Source organism: Octopus bimaculoides, chromosome 9, assembly GCF_001194135.2.
Source record: "Octopus bimaculoides isolate UCB-OBI-ISO-001 chromosome 9, ASM119413v2, whole genome shotgun sequence".
Taxonomy (NCBI): domain Eukaryota; kingdom Metazoa; phylum Mollusca; class Cephalopoda; order Octopoda; family Octopodidae; genus Octopus; species Octopus bimaculoides.
This window is the reverse complement of record NC_068989.1, coordinates 22385829-22398328: the sequence shown is the minus strand read 5'-3', so window position 1 is coordinate 22398328 and position 12500 is coordinate 22385829. Positions and strand designations below refer to the sequence as shown.

At 35.6% G+C, this 12500-nt stretch overlaps 1 protein-coding gene across 1 annotated transcript in view; it reads left to right on the top strand.

Moving 5' to 3' along the window:
* The window catches only part of LOC106868015 (high affinity cGMP-specific 3',5'-cyclic phosphodiesterase 9A), a 51420-nt gene that overhangs the window by 24819 nt on the left and 14101 nt on the right, over positions 1-12500 (top strand). The window contains exons 2-4 of the mRNA XM_014913111.1: positions 1201-1342; positions 4025-4120; positions 12279-12401. Coding sequence (XP_014768597.1) covers positions 1201-1342; positions 4025-4120; positions 12279-12401 — 361 coding nt within the window. The remainder of the gene's footprint in view (positions 1-1200; positions 1343-4024; positions 4121-12278; positions 12402-12500) is intronic.

The following is a 12500-nucleotide window of genomic DNA, read 5'->3' as shown; positions in this document are numbered from 1 at the left end:
TTAAAGATAGTAAGATGTTAACTGAGAAAACTTTTTTTTTACTATAATCTAGCATTGATATTTGTTCTTCACAATTACTCTTGTATTCAGAAATGACATCTTTTTTCCCAGTCATTTTTCATTTTGGTGTTCATTTCCTAAATCAAAATCAAGAAGAAAATGGGAAAATCTAAAATTAAAAACTAAAATTTGATCAAAATTGAAGTTAATTAAAAACGAAACAAAGAAATAGAAAAGAAAAAGAAAAATTTTTTTAAAATTTATATTTTGCAGTGTTTTTTTTTTTTCTTGTCAAATTTTCAGGTGCATTTTTTTAAATGCTTTGCGTTTTGATAAAATTCCAAAAGGAGAAAAATTCTAATTGAGAAAAAAAACAAAACAAAAAAAAGCGGAAACTGATTAAAAAAACAACCTGAAAATAATTAAATTTTGAACTGGCAGAGTTGTTAAAGTGTCAGACGGATTCTGTTGCAAGTATTTGTTGTGACAGCGCTCTGAATTCAAATCCTGCTGAAGACTAACTTGACTTTTTTTGATGAGTGGTGGGGAGTGATAAAGTACCAATCCAGGATGATGGTTGCTGGAGCTGTAACAACATTGGACTGAATGCCTTGTAGTATTTGATCCAGCTCTTTGCATTCTGAGTTCAAATCCTGCCATGGCTTAGACAATCCATCCCCTGGTTTAATATCATTACCTGGCACTTTGAATGCTTTTAGCATAGTCCACTCTATAGCAAGCATTCAAATCAAGTCTCTGCTTTGAGAGTGATAAACACTGCTTTCTCTCCTGACTAAAATTATGTTATTAGTTATTATTGTTGTTAGATTCTGAAAGGTGGTGAGCAGGCAGAAATCATTAATATGCCAGGCAAAATGCTTAGTGTGTCTTTTGACTTTATATTATGTTCCAAGTTCAAATTCTGCAGAGGTTGACTTTGCCGTTCATCCTTTTGGCGTCAATAAATTAAAATACTAGTTGAGCACTGGGGTTGATATAATCAACTTGCCTTGTCTCCCAAAATTTCAGGCCTTGTACCTTTAACAGAAAAAATTATTACTAGGATCTGAAGAAGTCTTCAAGTGTGCTGTTCATTTAACTTCAGCTACAGTGAATAACACTTCATGGCTTGCAATGTATTCTTTGTATATTTTATCAAAGTTTATAAAAGGATGTAACCAACATACATCTCTATTTCAGACAATCCCAGTTTAGCTCAAGCGTCAGTGATTATCTCAAAGAACCCTCATTTGATAATTGGCAGTGGGATGAAGCTGAAATGTTGCTTTTATTGCAGTCCATGTTCATTGAATTGGATATTCTTTCCAAATTTGGCATCACGGTAAATATGGCTTTTATTTATTTCAGTTTCCGATTATAACTACAACAGAAATAACTTTATTTAATTGCATTGTATTAAAAACAAAAACTAACTTCAAAAATGAAACAGTTGGAACAAAAGAGAAAATTATATTAACCTTTTGATACCAACCCTTCCAAAACTGTTCCTTTCACCCAGATGCACCTGATATACCCTCATAGTGTATTATACTATTTTACCCAGGTCTCTTTAATATTTTCAGCTTGTGACATACACCTCACAACACAAGCCCAACTGAAACACCCATTTAGTAACATACTAGGCTTCACCCAGACCCAACTAGTGACATACCCCCACCTCTACAGACCCACCCGAGATACCCAGCTAGTGACATATGCCTTTCACACAGACACAGCCTAGACATCCAGCTAGTGACATATGTCCCTCCACTCAAACCCTCCAAAGTCCCTCTCATTCTTCTTTCACCACCCTAGGCCCCATACTAACCTCTATACCCAATCCTTCCTATAGTTTCAGCCTTCTGGAATTTCCTTCACACTCATGTTCTTCTGTGCATGTCATCAAATTACAGATGTTCCAAATGACACCAACCATATATATATATATTGCCAATCTCACCACTCTGAGACAGATAATGTAGATCAAGGTCTCTATCCCACTTTCTGCAGTAAACCATAGAAAAACTATCTCAGAGTTTATTTAACAATAATTAGTGTCAGCATACTTAATTTAATAGGCCTTAAAAATCTAATTGTAAATAATTATGTGCCTAGATAACCATGCCTAGATACTATTTTAATAATTTCAAGAAGTATGGGAGACAACTCGAGACTTATCTGCTGAAATATTTGCTTTGTTGATGAGGTCTAATGAGCCTGAAACATAATTCAAATAATATTAATTATAAAGCTAATATACATGGTCAATCATACCTTACTTAATTGCTGATATATGTGCAAATTGTGTCTCTGGGTAGTTAACCTCAGTGTTTAGTTACATATCAAGCTTTGTTTGAGACACTGGCATTGTGGATAAAGGATTGAGAGCTTGTTCATTTCAATAATTCCTTTGACCCCAAGTGAAACATAGGGCACTGACAAGAGATCCCCATCTGCTTTGATCTTTGGTAATGAATTGCAGTTGTTCTCAGGTGTGGCTGCCAACCAGTGCTCTTTCTTTTGGCTTTCACTATGTTGATTCATCTACAGGACCAATCTCGTATGTTCTCTGTGTTACAGTAGAAATGTAGAAAATTGTTAGTTCATAGATTCTAATCCTATACCTGCCACCCTCCTTTCTCCTTGAGACTAGTTATGGCAGAGATTCAGAGTTCATGTTTCTGCCAGAATATTCTATGGATAACATAGTGGGGTTACTAAAATCTTACTCATGTTTTAAATCAAGAGCTTTCAGTATTCTAATCACCATAAGGTCATATTATCAACTGAAGAATGAGCATTTTGCACATCACAGTTGGTACGGCTGCACAATGTCTGTAGGTAAGACTCTAAATAACCCAGTCCACGTAGCTATCAATAGGGAGGGCAAGGTGTCTAGTTTACTATTCTAAGCAGCAATGCTGGATCCAGTCCTTACTATGTTTATAGCTAGTTTGTTCTAGATGTAGTACTCAAAAGTTAAATGCAATGTTACTACCAGTTCAGATATACTTGTTATTACTCTCAAAAGTTAAGTCTTCAATGATACCCCTAAACTAAAATGGTTTTGCAGTGGGGTGTCTCTCTTCTCCTTATATTCCAAGAAAGAAATATATTGTTGTTATATCATTTAGTTTTACTGGGTTAGTGAATTCAAATTCCATTCTGGCTAACTATAGCTCTGATATTCTTCCATCGATAGACAACAGAAGTCTATTTGGGAGAGCATCTCTCTTTTGATAAACCCATGCTATTGTTGCCCAAAAAAATCACATCTGAAACAGTGAAGCAGCAACTGCTACAATGATGCATGCATGCGTGCATGCACTCACACACACACACACTGGTCCATTAATATATTGTAACCTCCTTCTGTCTTTTCTATCATTGTTATAATGTTCCCCTTCTTTGCCAAAGTAGCTGACAGTCTAAACTCACCCCTATTTCCCTATTTAAGCCCATCCTGATTTATCTTCTCCTTGCATCCTCTCACTTTATTCCAATTTCCCTTCTCTGACACTGCAACCCTTTTCTACCTTTGTTTCCCCTGCATTGAAACTTGGATCCTAACATTGCCACCAATCTGGAATGGCCAGTAAACAGTTAAATTAAAACCAAAATCTTCTATGATCATAAGTAGGGTTGATTTGGAAGCTAATCAACTGCAACATTGTCAGAATAACCCTATAAATAGGTACCCTATGTTGAGTAAATGATGTACACTTACATTTTTGGTCAAGAACTCATGTTTCTCTTTTATCATGTCTTCCTGTCAGTTTTCTCCTAATTCTTGTTGTTAGTCAAAGAAAATATTGAAACCTCGAGTTGATCAGTTATCTCTTGAATTTCTTGAAGAACTTGCCTTTTTTTTTTTTCATTTTAAAAATTGCTTTTCTGTATTATTATCATTTTTAATTTTCTAAAATGTTTTAATGTAATGAATTTGTGATTGAAACATTTCTAATATTGAAATATTTCTAATAATGATAATGATGAAGGCTAATTAAGTTCCTCTTACTTCCAGCTGAGTGCCCTGCAAAATTGGCTCTGTGAAATCTACTTGCATTACTTTGATGTTCCATTCCACAATTTTAAACATTGTTTCATGGTGGCTCAAATGGTAAGTGTGTATAAACAGATGGTGATATTTAATGTCTCAGTATAGTGTTAGTGTGTTGTGTATTGACTATACTGTATAGTATCTCAGTGTGTAGTATATATGACATATAGTGCACACTTATGTAAGTGGGTTGTTTTGGTAAAATAAGTTTCTTGAGGATTTTAATGTGTTAGAAATGGAATATCCAGGTGAAGGAAAGAGAATAGAATAAAATATATAAATTTAGTTCAAAAATATATTTGAACCCTCCCTATTGTTCATCGCACATTAATAGTCAATCCACATATTCCATATATTGTCATTGCTGCTGTTGTATCAATCTCCAGGTGCTTATTTCTTTGTTATTTCTTCTCTGTCCATAAACCTGGTTTTCATAGTTGTGCATCAATATAAGAGACCTTAGTGGCTCAAGACAGAGGTCTCCTGAACAGATTTATATTTGGTCATGGTTTATGACAGTTTTATCCAATCTATTCCCTTTCTTTCACCTGAATATTCCATTTCTAATATTCTTTAATATCTTCAAGAAAACTGTTTTACTAAAAGCAGCTGGCACAAATTTTATATGTACACCTTATTTCTTGACCGCTGCTATCTTGTCATCATTGACATGAAGTTATTCAAGAAAGTTCTTCTTAATGGCCCTGCAGAAGAATAATTTATTTACTGAAAATTCTTGTTTCACAAAAGGCAAGAATTGCCAAAGATGAGGAACCGGTCGGCTTCAATTTCTTTGTAGTTTAACCACCTTCCCTGTAGTAGAATATTACTCTATGTTCAAGGATGCAATTAATATATTGGAGATGAAATTTTCTAAGAAGTCATCAGTTAAAATAAAATGTTACAAATTTAGATCAAGGAAACAAGTAGAAGGATAAAGCATTGATTACTTTCATAAAATTTTCTGAAACTTCTCTCAAAGGAATATTACACTAGTCCCCTTATATCTGGCTAACATAGCAGTCTTCTCATAGCAGATGCATTCATCATCACATAGCAGTCTTCTCATCTCAGATGCATTCATCTCAAGCACATAGTCCCAGGCTATTAGATGACACCTTAAAAGTTATGAAGGCTCAACAGAAAATCTACTCTTATTAGAGGGCAATGATAATGGAACTAGCAAAAGACAATACTATATTATTGTACACTCACTCTCTGGGCCTTCCATAGTTCCAGTATTTAAGAAGAAACAATGTCTTTGCTGTGGTAAAAAAAAACAACACTGTAGATGAAACATGTACCCTACAAGGAACTCTCTATGCAACATATATATAATAAAAATGAGCATTGGGTTAATACTTGTCTTGCAAAACAAATTTTCACCATATCATAAACTAAATGTCACCTTTAAATGAATCGCTGCTCTCACCTTTAATAACCAACTAAAATTGTTCACATTCCAAGAAAATTAAGAAAAAGACACCATGCTATTAAATACTCTTGCTTCAGTACCCAAAGTCATCCATCTCATATGTGCTTCTACCACTGACTTAAAGGTCAAGGCATTAATTGACACAAACTCAGATAACATCTTCATTTGCAAAACACATTCTAAATGACAATATCTTATTCAATAAAACTATTCATAAACCCATCACTCTTGTAAATGTGTTAGAATTTCAAATTTGTGGGTCACTGGCACAATACTTGTTAACTAAATTTAACTCTTGACAAAATGCATAGGCTTCTCTCTTATTACAATTTCTTTGCGTACTGTTGGAAAGGACTTGCCATCACAACACTCTCAAAAAGATGTCAAACTGAGAGCTAAACTCACCTCGATAACCTTATGTATGGTATTGTCTATTGTATAAAATAAACCTTACAAGTTATTTTCTGGAGTATTGCAACTCCGTCAAGATTCCCCTTAGACACAAGTCATTAGTGTAGAGATAGCTAGATGCTGAAGGATGATATTAGCTAAGAAACTAGAAATGCTAGAAAAGCTCATTATTTTGTATAAAAGTATGGCCAGAGGATCTAAAACTAAACTAATAATAGACTTCTTTAACATGGTTAATATTTTTTTAATCAGGAAGAAATGGTAATGCCCAATATAATTCCTATAACATCTTTCCTCAGTGATGTCTTAATTCACATTGGTAAACTGCTTTACATCTGGAACACTTCAGACCTCTGATCCACCTTTCACAAAACTTCTGTAAGCCTCTTACTTTCTGCTGCTTCCCTTACTGATTATACCTAACACAAAGATTCTCTTTTAGTTACTTGATATTGTCTTTTGCTTTCTGCTATGCTTCATTCCCTAAATCTAGTCCATATCATAAAATTTTCAATAGATACAGGGCTAAACTGGCATACTCTATCTAATAAAGGGTAAAGACCCCCTTCAGTCATGAATGACCATGGGATTGCACTTAGAAAGTTTATCCTCTGAGGCACAAGTCTGGGTAAGGTTATTTATGGAAGACCAACAGTTGCCCATGCATATTAGCCTCCCCTCTCCTCACCACTGATGTTATCCAAGGGAAAGGCAAATGCCGATACAGCTTGGCACCAGTGACGTCGCAACTCATTTCTACAGCTGAGTTAACTGGAGCAACATGAAATAAAGTGTCTTGCTCAAGAACACAACACACAACCCAGTCCCGGAATCAAACTCACTACTACATGATTGTGAGTCCTGTGCTCTAACCATTGAGCCATGCACCTTCACCTGCCTAATACTGCTGAATATACACCTGGATGTAAGTGTAGTACATTAATCAGTGTGGCTCATAATGCTACTGCAACTGATAGCACATCTAATATTGCAACTTCTAGTCACCTAAATAACTGCAATGCAATATCTACTGCAAATAATCAACATATTGATATTCCTGATTCCAATGAAAGTACTATTAATAATAATAGTGAAGCTGAACTCATCATACCCACTAATAATCAAGGTAACTTTGCTCTATGTAATAAATCGCTGTGTCCCATTAATAATCAATGCCTTAGGGGAAAATATATATAAGTGCTCTATCACTACTCTTGGGAAAGAGCATGTTTACATTAATGCATCATCTTCCTCATTTGAGTTTCACTGGAATAATCACAAATCTACATTTAGACATATAAAAAAGTCTAATAATACATTTCTAGCTAAATTTGTACATTCTCTCACTGATAACGGTACTGAATTTAAAATTGCTTTGTCTCTTTATATAATGCACATCCATATAAAGGTGGCAGAGGCTGGTGTGGGCTCTGTGTATCTGAGGCATTCCATATTAATAAAGTAAAATTGAATATTATTTGGTGCAGGTGTGGCTGTGTGGTAAGAACCACATGGTTCTGGTTTCAGTCCCACTGCATGGCCCCTTGGGCATCATCTACTATAGCATCAAGCTGACCAAAGTCTTGTGAGTGAATTTAGTAGACAGAAAGTGAAAGAAGCCCATTGTATGTGTGTGTGTGTGTATGTGCATGTGCATTTATGTCTGTGTTTGTTCCCCCTCTCCCCGACTGCTTGACAACCAGTGCTGGTGTGTTTAAGTCCCTGTAACTTAGTGATTTGGCAAAAGAGATTGAAAGAATAAGTACCAGGCTTTAAAAAGAGGCTTCCTCAAAGCAGTGCTCCAGCATGGCACAGTCTAATGAATGAAACAAGAAAAGCAAAAACAAGTGGTGGTGGTGGGGGCGGATTATCAATCAGCATGATGAATTGATTAAGATACCAGCACCTTAAATATAAATCATTCAAGCCATACCTAACCTGACATTTAATCATTATATCTTCACTAATAGACTTCATAGCCTAGATTAATGCTTTGAATGAATTCTATACCTTGGTTAATTATAATGCTGTCCCACTTAGGAATGGATAACGTATTGAAATATGTTCACACATTCTATTTGTAAAAATACTTATCACCCATTAATGCCATCACCTATATTTAAATTGTTCATATATGTTAGCTAATTCTCTACCTTAGTTTACCATAATTTAGTCTTACCTTAATTGATAATGTATTAAACCATATCCAAACATTCTACTACTTGTATCAATGCAATGGAATAATTCCCTACCTTGTTAATTATCATTTATTTTCACCTTAGTGGTAGATAATATACTGGATCATATGCAAACATCCTGCTATTTGTGAAAATGCATATCTTTCATTGATGTTAGCACCTTAAATTTAAATAGTCCCTATATGTTAACTATACCTAACTTTACACTTAATTATTAAGCTTACACTAATAAAATTTAACCTTGATGAATACAAATGTATAATGCCCTACCTTCGTTAACCATAATTTGGTTTCATTTTAGTAATAGATAATGTATTAGACCAAATGTAGACATTCTATTTGTAAAATACTTGTGTTCCAGTCTATCGTATCTAATGCCTGACCCTTTTTTTACATATTATTGAAGCTGCTGCCCTATAATGATTTCATGATTCTGTAATTCTACACCTTCACACTTCTATGTACTCCTGTTTACATCTATCTTAGACATTATTTCCTTTTTATTACTATACATAATTCATTAAATCTGCTCTTGTAATCAAGATTAGCTGATTCAATCTAATTGAAGTGTTTACTTTATAGCATTTATATCCATACACTTATATATGAACCAGTATGCATGCTTGTTCTATTAATATATGTATATCTATATTGTACCTAAATGTATAGCTGTGAGTATATATGCATGCGTATATGCATCTTTATTCTGATACATACATATATATATATATATATGAGGTGTAGTCAAAAAGTGTCTGACCTTGATTTTTTTTGCACAAAATAATAATGTGTGAGCAAAATCTTCATGGGTATTAAGTGGTCACATCCTTTCTGAGCATGTGCAAAAATTTTCATGTCTGTAGGTTGCCCGCAGTGGCGCTTTGAGTACAGACGTAAAGAGTGTGCTGTGCGATTTTTCTTTTTGAGTCAAGATGACCGAGTGCATTGAGCAAAGATACTGTATCAAACACTGCCAAAAACTTGGTGATACGCAAGCCCAGCCTACCAAGAAGATTCAGAAGGCCTTTGGAGATGATGCTATGGGAAAGACACAAATAAAGGGGTGGTACAACCAGTTCAAAGGCCGCACCTCAGTGGACAGTGAGCCACGTTGTGGCCAGACAATTAACAAAGAATACTATCTAGAGGTTCTTCGTTGCCTTTGTGAAGGTGTGTGGTGAAAATGACCCAACCTGTGGGTAGCAAAGAACTGGCAACTCCACCATGACAATGCATTTGCCCATGTTGTCCAAGCCTCCATCATCAAGCAAAACACACCACTTGTTCGTCAGGCTTCCTGTTCCCCAGACTTGGCTCTGTGTGACTTTTGGCTATTCCCAAAGCTCAAAAAACACTCAAAGGGAGGTTTGAGTCAACAAAGGGCATTAAGCAAAATTCAATGGTACAGCTTTATAGTATCCCCAGAATTGATTTCCAGAAACGTTGCCAGCAATGGCAGGAATGCTGGCAGAAGTGTGTAGACTCCCAAGGCGAATACTTTCAAGGAGACTAAATCAAAATGGCGAGTTTTTTAACATTACTTGTTTTTTGGCCAAAGGTCAGATACTTTTTGACTACATCTCGTATATACCCCACTGTCTATTTATTTGTATGGACGTATATTTAAATTTGTATATTAAATAGGTAGGTGTGTATACATTTATATATGGTCTTTGTGTTTGTGTATGTCCATCTATGTGTGCATGAGTATTAAGTGGTCATCCTTCCTGCGCATGTATATATGCATATATATGTATTTATATGTATTTGTTTATGTGTTTATGTCTATATGTTGTGTATATAGATGTATATAGATATAGATGTGTTTATATGCATATTTGTGTGCATGAGTGAGTGTGCAGCTGAAGGTTCCTACATAGGTATCTATCTACTATTGTTTGGAAACAGGTGAGGGTTTGTGACAAGAAGGGTGTCTAACCATAAAAAATCTGCCTTGATAAACTGTGTCCAATCCATGCAAGTATGCAAAAGTGGACACTTAAATGATGATGATGATGATGATGATTCTCTGATTACCTCAGTTACTTTATCCATCTCTCTCTAAACAATATGCCTACCTTGACCACAGCCAAAATATTCTCCGACAGAAAATTTTTTGTGCCCATGTTGCTTGCCTAGGAGACATCTGGTTGAGGTACCCTGCAACGTTGCCTCTCAGAGGCACATGTTTACTTGCTTCTAGTCTAGCATCTCTTAGCAATTGCCCCCACATTTACTCTTCCTCACACCTACGTAGATTATTGCATCTGTGCATTTGTGAGGTTTTCTACCTGTTGGAAAGCGACAAGACACCTATGTCTATGTATGTACAGATGAATATACATATATGTATATATAAATATATATATCTATATATTTGTGTGTGTTATTTATGTATGTACCTACCTACCTACCTACCTACCTACCTAAATACCCCCTCCCACACATATGCACACACACACACACATACACACACACATACACATACACACTCACAGATAGACATAGTCTTTTCTTTCTCCAGGCAATATAAATATGAATGAACAAAATAAGAGTTGACAGCTACTTATTGGGCATTTGAAAACGAGTTATAAAATTATCTACTGGATGCTTGAATGAAAATCTTCAGGATCTACTTTGCTGTCTATTTTCTCTGTGTCCTCTTTTATTACCATCCGGAACACCCCCTCATCATCATGGTCACCATCATCATCACCACCACCACCACCACCACCACCACCACCACCATCATCATCATCATCATCATCATCATCATCATCAGCAGCAGCAGCATTCAGCACTCAGCACTCATCTCCACTGCTGCTGATGACTGGACTTAGTTAAGATATATTACATCGTGCTGTACCAGTTTCAGAAGATATAATTATATTCGTATTTCTTTACTCGTTGCTTTTACCTTAAGTAATCAGTGATTGCATGAGTGTTTCCATTTGTGTTCTGGATTGTCCTACGTGTGTCCTACTTTGATATTGGCATCTTGATTCTTGGTTGCAGCTTTTATACCAGCTTCACCATTCCCCACCCCATGGCATGGCAATAAATCATTATTCAATGACGTTGGGAATACACCAAGATTTTGTGATTATCTGAGGAGACAAGAGATCTAAAATTTAACTTCATCTAATGAGATTGTATACTGTAAATTTATCTACATGCATGCTTTATATATATATATATATATATATATATAGATAGATAGATAGATAGATAGATAGATAGATAGGTAGGTAGGTAGGTACAGGAATACCCGTGTTAAGATTAAGCTGCAAGTATTGCTATGTGGTAAAGTTGATTGCTCTGTAAACATATACTTTTGGGTTTGTTCCCAGTATTTGACTTAAGTATCGTCTCCTATAGCCATGTCCTGGATATGATTTTAAAGTGCATCCAATATGTGGGCCTTGTTCAGGAGTTCTGGGTTCTCTTATCTGAAGTGTGTGGAATCACCTTTTGGCCACAATTGTTCTCAGGTCTTCTCTGATCCAGAGGAGTAGCACCTGTCAGGGTCCCAGTTATGGGTTAATTAGCATGTTAGGGCTTACCTACTTATGCATGTGATAACTGGATTTGATAGACTCTGTGGAGGAAACCTTTATGGTTCAACAGAGAGGAGGACAGTTGCAGCAACACATTGTGGAGTGCAGAGAGCAAGACGAGGCAATTAAGACATTTTAGTTATCTACTGCATCTGTTTCCATCCTCAGTTGTCTTGACCTGGTCTTGCCACTGGACTGAAGATGACCACGGATGAGAGAGTGAGGTTGATGGTATGCAACTTTTCTTCACTTTAAACAAAGTTACCATGCAAATCATCTAGTCATCTCTATAGATGACTAGATGATCCCCTTTGCTCTGACAAATGAACATGCAATAGTACTATAACCATAAATCGGCTGGTGCTTTCTAAGTGAAATTTGGTAGACAGTAACTGTATGGAAGGCTGTTAAGTGTGTGTGAAAACTAGCTCTTGTAATCCCTAATGGCTGGAGGACATCCCCCACTGTTTTTTTAACATAACATGTAGTTACAGTATGATACATTTAACTGAGATTTTATTAAATTGTTGGAAATGATGGCTCTGATTAAAGAAAACTCTATGTATTCTGATTATTGAAACTGCTGTAATAATTTCTGGTGTTTTGTTCTTTTTCAGATGTATTGCCTTATATGGCATTTAGAACTCTGCAGTTTATTTTCTGAAGAAGAGATCCTCACATTACTTGTATCTGCAATATGTCATGATTTAGAACATTCTGGTTTTAACAATATTTACCATGTAAGTAATTTGTTAGCCAGCTTTTCTGAAATGGTAAAATATGAGCTATAAGCTCTCTCTCTCTCTCTCTCTCTCTCTCTCTCTCTCTCTCTCTCTCTC